Here is a 16385-nt window from a genome sequence, read left to right as displayed (position 1 = left end):
GAAAAGTCCCAGAGACTTTCTGCCACTTCCTCAGCACAGACCCCTTGCTATTCCACCTGTACTAGACATTGTGGACTATGTATTCTCAGAGTCCGCCCTGTCCCCAGACTCTCTACCCCCTGCACCTGCTAAGCCAGACAGATACTACAGGGTTCCGGATTTTCATAAATTCCTGTATAAAAAGCCCTGCTGCTGACCCAGAAACTATTTTAACCCCCTTGGGACCTTGTGAAAGCTTCCACTTTAAAAAAAAAAAACCCTGTCCCCTCTGATAGGGATTCCAGGGTTCTAGACAGATGGGGAAAATCTACACTTCTGCTACCCTGGCTGTAAGGGTCTTACATTGTCAGTTTCATATGCTTAAATATCAGCAATATTTAATGTCACTGCTTAAACAGAAAATGTTGACAAAATACTGAATGTTCAGAAAACAAGGAATTGCAGGATATGTTGCATGCAGCTGAACAAGTGGGAAAGCATACTTTGCAATGTGGTTATGATTCACTGGAGGCCTCCTGCAGGGCTGCTGTTACACGTTCTGTTATTAGAAGGCATGCTTGGTTAAAGGAACAAAATCTGCCTGATCATGTTAAATCAAAATTATTAGATGCGCCATTACAGCATGATACTTTGTTTGATTCTAAAGCAGAAGAGGTATTGAAAAAAATGGAGGATAAAGCAAAATCCATGCAGACAGTCAAGGATTTCTTACAGGTACAGCCACCCAGATTTAGCAGAAACTGGCCTTCTAAAAATTGGTCCTTTCCAGTGTCAGACCACAACGAGGCAGATACAGGCGTCCCAGAGGCAGAGGTCAGCCCCAAGGCTCATACAGGCCTAAACAATGGGAGAGATTTGCTCCTACCTCCAAAAGCAGCAAAGACAAATTACAACCTTACAGGAAACAGTCCCAATGACTTTCCTCTACCACATCCAAGCACTTTTCTTTTGGCAGCCCCCTTGGGGAGAAAACAAGCACTTTTCTCCACAAATTGGCAAAGGATTACCCAAGACAAATGGGTCCTGAACATAGTGTCCCAAGGCTACAGGTTCCATTTCCACACTCTGCCAAGGTCAAAAGGTATGCCAGACCTGCCACACAATCAATGGGCAGAGGCACAAAAACAAATTACGGTCCTCATGGACATGAGGGCCATTCAGCAAGTACCGCAACAAGAGCAGGGGCAAGGATTTTACTCCAGACTTTTCCTAGTACCTAGAAAGGACAAAACCTGGAGACCAATACTGGACCGGTCTATACTAAATACATTTCTGGAAGTTCCAAAATTCAAGATGCTGACTCTGCAGCAGCTACTGCCCATGCTGGGCAAGAAGGCTTTGCTTGTAACTTTGGACCTAAAAGAGGCATACCTGCATGTCCCAATCAGACAATCTTGCAGAAGATACCTCAGATTCATAGCTGGCTCAATGCATTGCCAATTCTCTGCATTGCCCTTTGGCTTATCTACTGCGCCCAGGGTCTTCACAAAATGCTTGGCACCAGTAATTGCTTTTTGCAGACAAAAAGGAATTCAGATATATCCTTACTTGGACGACTGCCTAATTCAAGCAGAGAACAAAGACATTCTTCTAAAACATCTGGCGTTTGTAAAAAGATTACTAATTGGCCTAGGGTACACAGTAAACAAAAAATCAAAACTAGTGCCCTCTCAAGAGATAATATTCCTGGGTGCAAGCCTAAATACAACTGCCCAGATGGCTTATCTCGCGCCAGACAAACAAAAGCAACTGACTACTTACTTTGAGTTTGGCAACAAAAACCCACTTATCTGCAAGGAAAATCATGCAGGCCTTGGGTTTCATGGCATCCTGCATTCTACTAATTCCATATGCCAGACTGCATATGAGGAAACTGCAATGGTATCTAAAAAGTGCTTGGACTCTGCATTGCCACAGCCTGGAGACAGTAATTGCACTCATCCCCTGCCTGCAACAGGAGTTTCGATGGTGGACAGAAGCCTGCCACCACAACAAGGGTCTGCCATTCACTTTACCCACAGCCAGACACACACTGACAACAGACGCATCAGACTATGCCTAGGGAGCCCATATGGCAGGAAAATGTATTCAGGGCACATGGCCTGCAAACCAGATGCATCTTCACATCAATCAAAAAGAGATGCTAGCTGTACAAAATGCCCTGACAGCTTTCAAGGACCTGCTTCATCCGGGACAATTACTGATAAAGACAGACAACACTACGGCTATGTGGTACATAAACGAGCAGGACGGTACACATTCCTACCCTTTCTGCAGACAAGGAGTGACCCTATGGGACACAGCACTGGCATCTCAAGTACACTTGCAAGCACAATTCCTGCCAGGAAAAACAAACACACTGGCAGACGAACGAAGCAGAAACCTCATGGATCCCCACGAATGGAAACTGGATCCACAAGTCTTCAGCATGATAATAAGGAGATGGGGATGCCCAGACAAAGATCTATTTGCCTCCCCTCACAACTGCCAATTACAAAGATTTTGCACAAGGATTTATCACGAACAAGCATGGAAAGTGGACGCCCTATCCTTCAGCTATGCCTTTTCCCCACTGTCTCTCCTTCCCAGGGTACTCCTAAAAAGGTCTGACAAGAGAGGCCAAACATGATCCTGATTGCACTAGACTGGCCACGCCAGCACTGGTACCCAATCCTGAAGAGCTTGTCTCCAGGTCCAGCATGGATATTGCCTCAAATTTCTCAATTGCTGACCCAACAAAACCGTCAGATCCTGAACAGCCAACTCAAGACCTTAAATCCGGCAGCATGGCGAATAATGTAGCTATTCAGAGCACGCCACTTACAAAAGCTGTTATGGACATTTATCTTGGTGACCAGAAGGCCCAGTATCAGAAAATCTTATGCAGAAAAATGGGAGAGATTCTCTGCTGGAACCAGGAACAAGGCATAGACACAAGTGTACCAAATATCCCTCGGATTTTACAATACCTAACTGAGATGCTAAACAAAGGCCTTTCTTTCTCATCTATTAAGATTCGTGCCTCTGCCATTTCAGCCCATTACAATACGGAACCACCTATCTTTTTTTCTCATCCTTTAATAAGGCAGTACTTCAGAGGGGCCAAAAGCATTAGGCCTCCAAGGAGAGCACCAATTCCGGTCTGGGACCTCAATTATGTTTTGGAAAAACTAACACTACCTCCTTTCGAGCTAGCATCAACAGCAGATATAAAATTCTTATCCTGGAAAACTGCTCTGCTCCTAGCAATAACCTTTGCACGATGAGACTCAGAGATACAAGCACTCATGGCTGTGGAACCTTTCATCAGTTTCCATCCAGACAGGGTTTCTCTGCAGACGAACCCTACATTTATGCTTAAGGTGGTGTCCAGTGTGGCCCTCAACCAAACCATCCACTTGCCAACCTTTTATCCTAATCCACAAAATAAGGGTGAAAAAAAAATTCTGCATTCTTTGGACATGCACAGGCAGCTAAGATTCTACTTGGACAGAACTAAAGCTTTCAGAAATACTGAGCAACTTTTAGTGTCATATGCTGCAGGTTCACAAGGAAAGGCTATCTCAAAACAGACTTTCTAAGTGGATAGGCCATTGCATCTGTTTCTAAGGACATTAGGCCTCATTCCACCAGAGCAACAGCCACCCTCAGAGGGGTACCAACCAAAGATATTTTGGAGGCTGCAACTTGGAGTTCAGTGCGCACCTTCACAAAGCACTACCACTTGCCTCTTTATTCCAAGTCCAGAGCAGGCTTTGCCACTGCAGTTCTGCAGGGCCTCATAGCCTCTCCAAATCCTATTTAGACCAGCCACCCTACCTCAGCTTTGGGATTCAACCCAAGAGTAATGACTGCAACAGTGAAACACTATGAACATTGTACAGTTGTGTACCTACCATAAATGTAGATGTTAGAGTGTATTCACTGTTGCAGTCCAGGTTACCCACCCACCATCCCCCTTTTCTTTGCTGGGACTTATCTGCACTTCTCTGTCCTATACAACCTATTTGGTGTATTTGCTTGTAGATGAAGGAAATGTTTTTGTGCATGCATTTTTATTGGCATTTTCTTTCAGCCTACTAGTTTAGGGGCACCTGACATCTGGGGCAAGAAAAACTGAGGAAAATGGCGTCGGCTGCTTCTTTTATACCCCTGGCGCACTGACGTTGGGGAAGAGGCAACAGCAACCGACGCCAGACCTAGACTTTGGAATCTGGCTGACTGCGGGTAGCCTGCCAGCAGGATAACCCAAGAGTAATGACTGCAACAGTGAAACATGATGAAATATCTACATTTATGGTAGGTAAACAAGTGTACTTTCTGTCACTTCATTCTGATGCGTTTCCAAATGTTAAATGTATTTCATTACTGGTATAAAAATGTAGTCCAATTTTGTAGAGGGAAAATGCCTGCTTACAACTTTAGACATCTGTTGCTTAAATGTTCCCATTTAAATAAGGTTATGTAATGCTGATGAATGTGGAAGATCTGAATGAATTTGGGGGTGTCTTTACTAAGTTAAATAACATCACAACTGTAGTAACATGTCCCATTTTCTCAGGTTGTTGGCGTATGTACGTTGGTGTTCTGAGTCACAAAGCTGTTAGGCTAATACTTTCTGACCCTTTATCTTTTAAAGAATCGACTTAACAGAATAAAGGATGAATTGGAGTCTGAGAAACGTGATTTGATTAGAACATTGGAAAAGAAGTCTCAAGAACTTGAATACTTGAGTGGTATGATTTGAAACCATTATTTTCCTTTTCTGTGTGTAGACTGTCCATATATATGTAAAACCTTAAAACAAGAATATAAATTGGGAACCAGATTTTGTAATATTTCTACATCGTGATTAACGTTGGTCCTTTGACTAATTTTGGTGTCTTGAAATGCTGTGGATTGGTTGTCTTTCTTATGGTTTGCAGTTTGACTAACCTGCTTATTGGTTAGTATACACTGCTCTACGGTGACTGTTTTTGTTGATTTTCAGGCAGTTAGTGAGATCTTTGCATATGAATGACAAGTTAATTGCTGTGTACAGTTGATATCCCTAGTGGGTTGTAATAAAGGATGTTCCATCTTTTTTTGGATGATTCCTGCCAAATATGATTGTAGTTCCCCATCTGTAGAAACCTGTAGAATATTAATGGCTGCAGCTAAACAGAGTTTTACAGTTTGCCGTGAACTATGTACATGTATACTGTTCCTAACTTCAGCGCTCTCCTGCATTTCTGTCCTGTAGGAAAGTTACTTGATGAAACTGATGTCGGCCATCTTTGAGCAGAATGCTAAAATTCACAAGGCAGACAAATTTTGGGGGAGATTGATGCATCACTGCACACAAGTACTTTAGTTTTACTCTGCGAGAAGATTTAACTTAGACTTGGAAAAATGTTTTCTCCCCATGCATTTTGGCACACGCCTTTACTGGGAATTACAATAATGAAACCCAATTACAGCTACGCACTTTTTTGTATCCTATTCAGCTACTGAATTAAGCAACTAAAAGTACATTTCAGATGCATGTCCTTTAGGTTAACCAACATAGTCTGTCATAACATTTCATGTAGCTATCTAACATATATTTTTCTTCTGTTCCTATTGAAATATTGTTAACAGAATAGCAAAAGCCATGCCCCCTGCAAATTATGCGTGCTAAGTCTGAGATACTACTGCAGTAGGGAAAGGACAAAGTCACAATTCCCCACTATACAGCAGTCTCGATAGACTTTCTGAAAAGTTAACATGTTTCTATCATGTGGTCTTGACTATGTGAAGACTGACTTTCTAAACAGCTGATCTAATGAAGGGAGCCCATTTTTATTTCATTAGTTTTCATCCTATTATAGTTTCTTCCTAATAGACGTGTCTAGTTCACTTCTGTATTTAAATCTCTATGGAAAAAAAAATCTAGATTCCCAGCAATATCACATTTAGCCCCAATCCCTAGGAGGATGTGCTGTTGTACCCAACACTAAATATTTTTGACTCTTATTTGCCATTATGTTGCTTTTTAACATATAAAATCTCTGCACTGTTAGGAGGATAATTTAACATATGCAATATGCTCATGAATTCGAAGTTTAACTTTTCTTTTAGGTTGTCTTGTATACCACTTACTAACTTCGCTTCATAAGGCATCATAGAACTCTGACAGGATAATCCCCTTATTTTAAATCCCTAGCCATTCACGTCAACCTCACACACCCTTATTAATTTATGAATACTTAACACCTACTGCAGGGAAACTTCCCCATTCTAGCTGATGTTTTTTCTTGTTGTACTGGAAGGTAATTTATGGGCAGCACAGTGGTGCAGAGGTTAGTATTGTCGCCTCACAGCAAGAGGTTCTCTGGCTGGATTCTCTGCTGAGGTGCCTTCTGTGTGGAGTCTACATGTCCACCCTGTGTTTCCGTGGTTTTCCTCAGTGTGCTCTGGTTTCCTTGCACATTTCCAAGACGTGCTGCAGGTGAGTTGGACATTCTAAATTGGCCCTAGGTGTGACTGTGTGTGCCTTCTGAGGAAAGTTGGGTGCTTGGCTGGCAACTCGACACCTTAAAACTCTTCTGCCACTCGTTCTACAGACCAGTGATCCACTGTGGTGAGCCCTAACCGGAGCAGCTGAAAGGAGAAGAGTGGAGATTAATTTTATAAGCAAGAATCTCCACTGGATTTAATGGTCTCCTAAATGGAAAAAAAATGGAACTAGGCAATGTGTTCTGCAAAACAGAATCAGGTTGCAGGTTTTTATCTGGTGTTACTGCATAAAAATCCCCAGAAAAGTAGTATATTTATAGGTTCATAGGTATGTACTAGTCTAATGACCATCAGGGCTTTTATAAGCCTAGCCGTGCAACCCAACCTAATTATGTCCCCATGTGACATGGGTGTCTTAACTAAGTGGTTGCTAAAGGTTTGGTAGGGAGGTTATTGTTGGAGAATATTTGTCTGCCTCTGTCAGAGACCTGGGGGACCGCAGGGCTGAATTTTCAATGTCCCATCCGATGGTTAAGGTTATGTTTGAAGATAGGGATGGATTCTGCTTCACATGGGGAGCCTATTCCTGAATGTAGGGATCCATTTGAAATGTTTCTGTCTTGCCAACATGTTCTATTTATGTCGCAAGCAAAGTTTAAATCTTTGGATGTAGTGTTTCTGATGCTGCTCATTCTGCTGATGTGTAATAAGTCCCTCAAGGCTGAATCTGAGGATCTCCAAACAAAACAATGAAGAGTACACCACACTGATACCGAGCTGGAAACACTGCTTTAATACCACAATGGTAGGCTAGGCGCTTTCACCTGTCAAGTGTTTGGGTGTTACTGTATGTGTTTTTAACTGAAGCAGCAGTCAATTATGTGTGTGATGTCAAAGGTTTTAACCTATTTAAAGGAAGTGATGTTTGAATATGGTGAGACTGATGAAGCCTGAGTGACAGGTGAAAGTGCTAAGTCTACCACTGTGGTATTCAAGCAGTGTTTCCAGCTCTGTATCAGTGTGGTGTACTTTTGTTTGGAGATTATTGGTTTACTTTACCCTTTGTGTGGTGAAGGTTCGTGTGTTCTGAATCTGAGGATGTCTATATGCCAGGCATAGGTCGCCTCTCAGTAACTTGTAGGAGACTGAGTACATAGAGAGAGGGCTTTAAGGTAATCTGTATAGGACAGTCCATTACGGACTCTGTTAATAAGGAGCCTCTCTGGGTGTTCCAACTGTTGCATATGCCTGATCAGGTACATGCTTAAGGGGGCAGTATATATTTCCGGGCCTTGATAAGGGCTATGGATAGAAGAACTCCAACTTGCTTGGACCTGGATGCCATACTCATAAGCTGGGCAGCATAGAATGATTTTCTTACTTCCCTGGCTACATGTTGGTCAAAGGCTAGATTACTTTTTTTATACGTTCCCAGATCCCTAACTAAAAAGTAATAGGAGTGTGTTACTGATGGAGTAACCTATGTGGACTTTTACTAAACAGCACTATAATGCACTTTGTGGCATAGAGTGGTCTGCAAACTTAGTGAGCCAGAGACCCTTGACATTAGCATTGAGCTCTGAATTAAATGCGAAACAGGAGCTGGCCCAGCAGTGAGCTCTGAAGTTACTCCATTGGTGAGGGTCTCTTGTCAGAGGTGGTCTCTCCAGTCTTGACTTCTTGGATCCTTTCTGTGAACCAGCTGACAGTCCATTGAGTTGTGTAGGGATTTATGCCTCATTTGATGTTTGTCAGTACCTATGTTGGGTATTGTATTGACCATTTTAGCCATGTCTCTGTAGGTAGTATGCACTGTGTCCCCTCATCCATAGCCTTGGTGACCCTCTTAACAAAAAAGAAAAAAAGTCTTATCTGGTTAAGTAGGCCATGACCTTCCTTTGACAAAACAAAACTGGGATGGGTTCAGTGTGTTGCAGTCCTCCACTCATGTGGTATGTAGCTCGTTTTGATGCTGTAGTTGAAAAGGGAATCGTGGTCCTGATAAGTCATGTTTCAAGATATTCGGGAGGCAACCCAGGGTATTGTCCAGGCCCACTGAGGCAGTATTTTTGCCCTTAGCAAGTGCCACTTTAACCTGCTTCCTCCTAATAGTTTGGGGGGGTGGTAGTGCTAGTAAGGATCCCCTAGAGAAAGTGTGTGTGGAAGGGTGCAGTTGAATTTTGTTAAATGGCAGACTCCATATGGTACTTTGCTTGGTGAAGGTGGTACCATTTAGCACTAGTTTAGCACACTGCTGCGTTTTCTTTAAGATTTTGGACTTAGTTGTAGAAGGTATTGTGGTTGTCTTCTGCTTTAGAGGTTATTTTGACCTTGTAATTGTCCTTGTTGCATTTAATTAGTCCTCTTAGTTTTCTGTTTGCTTCGGTTACCAAGCTGTTGCCATTATGTGAGAGTTCTTATTTTGGATATGATTTTTTTCCTTTTATTTATTCTGTTAAAGTTAGGATTCTACCAGTGCTGTTTGTTTCAGACTTGTTTCTGGTATGTACAGCAGCCAATATGCAACTGTTTGCACTGGTTGTACAGGGTTTCTGTGAACAATTCCCCATAGGTTGCTGTGAACTCTGGCTTTGGAGGGGCATTGAATTTTGACAAACTGTCCGCTTAATAGAATGTAATAGAGGAGGAGACAGTTTTGTGATCTGACTTCAACAGTGAGGACATGGGGGGGGGGGGGGCAGTGCTCTCCCATAGTGGTGAGTACTAGGTCCAGTATTTTTGAACCTCTAGTTGGAGTGCACACTGTCTAGGCAATAACTATCTGTTAATAAAGCCCAGGACATTTTGTGGCTGCAAGTTGGAGGCAATGTATGTTTCCCAGTTTAGACTCTGAGTAACCTTTTTATCCTCCCTTTCTGATGTTTTGCTAGAATCTCTAACGTAATTACAAACCTCTTGGGTCTTCCCTTTCAAAACTTCTCCAATACCATTATAGATAAATTTTCAGTTTTAATCTCATTTCATTTTAGCCGTTTGTTAAACAGCCTTACTGTAGCCCCTTTCTAATAGTTATGTTTTAATTCAAACATTAATTTTTTTTTGTATTTAATCAGTGTTATTTTTACACACCCTTCAGTATACAAATGTGCTTTTGAATTGACCTATTTTGCTATTTGCATTCTGTAAATATGATCACATTTGCAACATTGGTGGCATACGGGGGTAAAGCCCTGACCTATGGCTTTGCTGAACTAGGTTGATTAGCCACTTGGGAGCTTGACTGAGCTGACAGGGGAGTGTGGGTGCAGCCATCCTGGTGGGGAGCTAGTTTTCGGTTGTAGCTGTCCTTTGGAAGATGTTGTATTTGTAATCTGGGGGGTGTACATGTGATGCATCAAGTTGCTGACTTTGCATTTGTGTTGCTTAGAGCTTTGTAGAATTCATAATGTGGATGAGCAGCAAAATGTACAGAAGTATACAAAAAATAAGTACTAGTCCTTCTGGTTGTAAGATCGGATTTAACTTAAATGTAGTTGTGCAAAGAGAATACTGTATTTGTATATAAGGCTAGAAATGCAGTCCTATCAAAGCGAGTGTGTATCCGTTTTATATACCGTTTCAGTGAATGCGAACTGAAAAGAATATTTTGGTGAAGGATACAAATGAAGTAACATTCAGTCAAGAATAATAAAATGTGCTAACGGAGTGCAGTATGTTGAGTACAAACAGATCTTGTTTAGATTATATGAGGTTTGGGAACCAAGGTTAGAGTAATGTAGACCTTGAACGAAATTTAGTGTTTTGGTGTTAGGAGAGAGCAGACAAGGAGGTCAGTATGTTTGTTTGAACCGATATGCAGAAAGTCATTGCAGTGCAGTCCACAGAAGTTCCGTACAGACACTTGCTTGAGTGCAGACGTCTGGTCAGATATCCAGCATTTCAGAACCTGAGAGAATTGGCACAGTTAGTATTGACTTCTGCCGTTCAGGAGGAAAGGAACAACTCCTGAGTACAGAAGGACAGTGAGAGTGCAGAAGCTATGGCCCTTATAATTTAGTCTGATTTGATTCTGATTTGTTGATGTTTATGCTGCTATTAAATACTAAACCACCTTCATCAGGTCTTGAGTGCAGACTTATTGCCATGAGGTCATCATCTCTCTAGTCTTCCCTCCATTAGGCCAGTCATAGAGTATAATGCCCCATTTAGCATGCACCTCACTAGACACGTGCAACTGCTGGAAAGGCCACAGAAGTCCCTCACAAAGACTGTGCTGGGCCACGTGTCCTACACAGACACTGAAAAAAAAAAATAAAAAACAGCTATTCTCTCCATCTCGTATCGTCTACTAAGAGACCATCTCTGCTTGGCTTACAAAGCCATGTCTGACCAGCTCTGTTAGAAATGCTGCATCTAATGAAATCCCAATCCCTCCGCACCACACACTCCAGAGACCTCCCCCTCATTACCACAATCAACAGAACATCCTGGCGGGACAGGTTCATAACCCAGAGACTGACTGTGCTCTGAAGTAGACTTCCCATCCATGTCAAGTATTGCACCTCACTGGCCCTCTTCCAGAGATATCTTGAGTGGATGAGAAATAGTTCACCCTGGGGATCACTCTAAGGGGCTCTACTTGATAGAGACACTGGGAACCAACATTGGACGGCATGATGCCAGGGCACTTCTATTGTCTAGGCATATAAAGACTCCAGGGCCATTAGCCTAGTACACACCTATGAAACAAATCTTTTTGTAGCCTTCAGAATAAAGGAGAGATTGGCACTATATAGCACAGTTAAGGGTAATTTTAAACGATAGACATTCATTCCAGTTCCTTTCAGTATCATGCCAGTGTAAGAACTGAAAGAACTGGGATGTGGTTTCGTATACCAGTGCAAGGGAGGGGTTAGGCTGGAATGCCAGTAAAGGTTCTCACAACCCTCTTGGCTGCCTAGATGACAACCCAAGCAATAAGCAGAAATGAGCAGGAGCTACTAGTACCAGAGACTTTACAAATTTGTGGATTAAGTAGTCCTGCTGTTCTATATCCGATTATTCATTAAAATTATAGAAATTTATAAAACAATGAGACTCGCAGGCAAGGTAAAGATCTTTAATTTATATAAGACACAAGCATTGTAAAACATCAGTACATAAATGTAATGTCTATAACTTATTTTATTTCTATTTTAAAATCTGTTTGATGCTGTTAATTGTATTTAAACCAGGTATATCATCTGCCCTAAATAATTTCCTTTCCTACTCTGCTAGTTTTGTATTTAAAATGGACTCGCTTCAGTGCTATTGTATAAATGTTGAATAACTAAAATTAAAAGCATGTTCAGTCCTGGAACATATATGATCCTTTTTATTTACGGTAATAGTGATGGTGGTGATGTCTTTATTTTTTTAGCCATGTAGACCTACTGGAGAGATTGCCCCTTTTCAGGGGAGGCCTGATAACAGTGTGTGGTTTAAGTGACTTTGCTGAAGGTGGCAGAGTAGCCAAATGGGTATTTAGGTGATCGAACCCTATACCACAGGAATAGCAACTTGCAACCTTAACCTCTGCATCGGCTACCATTTAATAGTTGGTTTTACCAACAGTACAAAAAAAAAATAGCATTGTGACACATGTAGCCAGATGGGTTCTGTTTATACAAGCAGCCGAGCATTTTCCATTCTGTAGTAATAAGGTGTATGAAATATCAGAGATGGCACTACAAAACCAACAGTTACAGTATGGTTGAGAACTGTAGCTATTCATGTGCGTGTGATATAATTTTAAGATCTTTGTAACATAATTTTCTGTTTCAAATTCTCTTACTTTTGTATCCATACAGACGTACATGCATACAAATATTTCAGGCATGAGCATTCTAAACCTTGGCTTCTCTGCCAAGTAAGGACCTTTGCAACAGGTCATGGTTTCATAGTTATCTTTTTAATAGTCCGTATATAGTAAAATCACAAGGGCGGCCACGGTGGTGCAGCGGTTAGCGTTGCCGCCTCACAGCAAGAGGTTCTCTGGTTCGATCTTCGGCTGGGGTGCCTTCTGTGTGGAGTCTGCATGTCCTCCCTGTGGTCACGTGGGTTTCCTCCGGGTGCTCCAGTTTCCTCCCACATCCCAAAGACATGCTGTAGGTGGATTGGACACACTAAATTGGTCCTAGGCATGAGTGCGTGTGTGTGTGCCTTCTGTGGAAGGTTGGGTGCCGGGCTGGCAACTTGACACTAAAACTCCACTGCCAATCATGAGCGGACAGGTGATCTGCTGTGGCGACCCCTAACCGGGAAAAGCTGAAAGAAGAAGATAGAAAAATCACAGTATGTCTAATCCTTCTTATCAGAGTCTTTACTGTCCCCCCCCCCCCCCCCGAGGGTCTACTCCTTGATTCTGTTAACATCTTCACAAATTACCTTCACACAGCATCAGAATGGGGGTGTAGTCCAGTATGCAGATGGCTTCACACTAATCTGTTCTGTCAAAAACCTAGGTAAACTTCAATTTCATTGAGTATCTATTGAAGCTTGGAGCGAGCACTCACAACTCCTTTGAAATCTAAGGATACTACTTCTAAGGCACTCTTAGAACGAAAGATGCTCTCTGGCATTATGTGGGCTAATAACACCAAAACCAAAGTGGTGATGTATACAAAGCTAGTAGGACTAACAGTCAATGACAAACTGCAATTTGACTAACCTATGCAACAATAGGAATCCGAGGTCTTAAATGTATAGCACCAAACCTTGTCTCCCCGACTATGCCAGGAAAAAAATTAGCCTCTGCCTACTTTACTTCACTTCCATACAACTCAGCTGTGCAGATTACTCAAACTAGAACAGTGTTTTATAACAAAGTGGCAAAACTCGTCGTAGATGCAAGTTCGTCTAGTGTTTGGTGCTTAAATTGCTAAATTGGACTGAACTGTCTTACAACCTAACGTACTTAATCAATTGTAATTCACAAACTTGTCTGTAGACCTGATAATGGCCTTACTCTACATAATATCCACCACTATTCTGCAAACACAAACTTTACACTCTGGAAACAAATTTGTTATTGTCACAACAAAATCCAACAACATTGCTTGTGTTCTACTGTAGTCTTTTTCGAAAATCTGGAATTTCATGCCTTTTACATGTGAAATGTGTAGGCAAACTGAAGTTATTTCATATCTTTACTAATACAGCTGACAGTACTCGTGCAAATCCAGGATGTGCTATATTTATAAATTCATGTGGATATTTAGTCCTAGTTACTTTTGTAAATGACATCTGTTTTACTGTTGTCATTCTAACTCCTTTTTCTCCTACTTCCAGCTTTATTTCACTCTTCATGTTTAGAAGTAAAATAATTGAACCATGGCTAGAAAAGTAACTTTTTTTAAATCTGTTCTTTTGACTACAGCAAAGACTTCATACTAAATGCACATTTCTTTGGACCCCATTTTTCTCTCCCACTCTTGCGTCTGTCTTCTGCATCTTCTCTCCAGTGTAGTCTTCACTCCTTAATCTCTCCTTTTACTTCCTTTGACTCTCTCCTTTCATCTTGGTCCTGTTTCTTAATACGTGGGAGGACTAAGATTACATAGAAACTCGCTTGTTTTCAGTACCCTTACTTTTGTCATATTTCGGCTACCTCATTTCATATGCATGTAAATTGTTGCTCTTCTAATGTAATATGGTACTACGGTTAAGTTTTGTTGCTTGGTTTTAAAATTTTTCTGTTTGTTTTACTGTTCAGTTTTCTGTGGAGCTGTTCTCCTCCAGGCCCTCTGCTGAAAAGGTCCTTTCTGTCCAGTAGGACTGACTTGGTACAGAAATGCAAATTAAAACTTTAAACGTTTACATTCTGTAGAATTTCTGGATTTATTTTTACTTGTGCTTCTTCATTAACCTTCCTTGTGTTTTCACTTTCCTAAGTGAAGGTTTTATTATTTGTAGATACACTAATGTTTCTCTTGCTTCTTATTCAGGCATTTATTTTTCCGAAGTACAGGCAAACATAGGAGGATTGTGGCTGACAAAGTTCACAGATGACTGCAAACTGGGCGCCGTAATTGATACTCCAGCGGACACAAACATCCTTCAGAGAGGCCTCATAGAAATGGATAATTGGTGCCAGAGCCATGGCCTTAAGCTGAACGCCAAAAAATGTATAGTCCTACCCTTTGGGAAAAACAAGGTACCGACAAATTACCACATAGGCAGTACGGAAGAGGTAATCAGGGACCTAGGGACCCAGGTTGACAGTAACCTCTCATTTGACACTCACATTGCCAAAGTGGTTAGGAAGACCTTCTATATTGCCCACCTTATCATGAAGGGTTTCACATCTAAGTCAAGAGAGGTCATTGTGCCCCTGTACTCTTCTCTTATCAGGCCAATGATTGAGTACAATGTCCCATTTGGGATGTATCTCACCCGACACCTGCAGCAGTTGGAAAGACCCCAAAAGTTCCTCACCAAGAGGATAAAGGGTCTTAAACATATGTCATATGCTGCCCGACTGAAAAAACTCCAGCTCTATTCAGTCGCATACCGCCTACTCAGAGGTGATCTGTGCCTGACGTACAAGGCCATGTCCAATCCTGAATTAATGGACATGCTCCACCTCAGAAAATCCAAATCCATCAGAGCCACGAGAACAAGTGACTTAAACCTCAACACAGAAATAAATAGGACGTGCCGGAGGGACAGATTTATAACCCAGAGGCTCCCTACACTCTGGAACAGAATCCCAGTCCATGTTAGGCAGAGCCCCTCACTGACTCTATTCAAGAGAAATCTCGACGAGTGGATGGGAGATCGTAGGTTTACCCCAGGGGTCATCTCTGTGTCACTACTAGACAGAGGCATAGTAAACTAAACCCTAAAAGGGCGTAGTATTCTCATCCTAAGGGGTGGTGTAAGCCACATACACTCTGGCTAGGCTTATAAATGCCTTAGGGCAGATAGCCTAGTACGCACCTATGAGTTTTTCCTCTCTATTTAATTTGCTATGTATTATAGTTTATTATCCTCCTCACCTTTTTAATCCTGCTTACTGATGCATTCCCTGCTGCTGTTATGGTGGTTTTTGGTAGTATTTCCTATCTTTTTTTTCAACACAATCTATTTTTATTTTGCATCTATTTCTTCATTGTGCAAATCTTTCTGTGTATGTTACAGATTTTTGACTTCTCAGTTTTATTCAATTTTTTTGTCATTTCTTTTTATTGGGCATTTATACATAAAGTATGGCAATGAAAACAAACCTCTCCATGACCCCCCCCATAGTATCTTGTACAGTAAAACATTCCTCCTTTGCACAGCATTTCTGCTTTCTTGTTTTGTACTCCCTGTTCTGTTAGGGTCTATATTATGTTCCCGAAAAGGCAGTTCAGCGAATGGCATTTACGTCAAAAATGCCAGTCCGCGAGCTGTTGATGGTGAGATTGTGCTACAGTGAAGATCGGAAAATTTACCCTTTCCTCACTGTAGTGCGATCTCTGAGTGGGTATATATATAATTAGTGGGGGGTGTACCCCCCCCCCCCACAAGAGCGAGTTCGCTGACCGGTATTTTCGATGTAAATGCTGTTTGCTGAACTGCCTTTTTGAGGACATAATATACACACGTTCTGTTAAACCTAGGGCAGCCAACTTCTGATGAGACACTTCAGTGAAAAATGTCTAGTCACCTCAGAGCCCTTCTGTAGATAGCAGAACTCAAAGACCTTCAAGTGCAAAACTGAGTCTCCTTTCTATGCACTCCATTATACTTCCTTCTTGTATTACCACCATTGTTTCTTCCTCCTCCCCCTTGTATTACCACCATCATTTCTTCCTCCTCCCCCTTCACCACTTTCATTCTACTCCCCCAAGCGTCTTTGCCTCAGTCTTCTAACAGATTATCCTGCTCTCTCCCGCTCCACCTTCTTACCTTTATTGTTCTGT

General features: G+C 41.7%; 1 protein-coding gene across 1 annotated transcript in view; it reads left to right on the top strand.

Moving 5' to 3' along the window:
• Positions 1–16385, top strand: part of TPR (translocated promoter region, nuclear basket protein) — a gene marked incomplete in the record, with an annotated part of 1837142 nt that overhangs the window by 65587 nt on the left and 1755170 nt on the right. Inside the window, 1 exon segment of the mRNA XM_044085316.1 lies at positions 4640–4736. Within this exon segment, the coding sequence (XP_043941251.1) occupies positions 4640–4736 (97 nt within the window).

The sequence above is a fragment of the Protopterus annectens genome, chromosome 10.part0 (assembly GCF_019279795.1).
Source record: "Protopterus annectens isolate FY-2018-M chromosome 10.part0, PAN1.0, whole genome shotgun sequence".
Lineage (NCBI taxonomy): Eukaryota > Metazoa > Chordata > Ceratodontiformes > Protopteridae > Protopterus > Protopterus annectens.
This window is presented reverse-complemented; position numbering and strand designations above follow the sequence as displayed.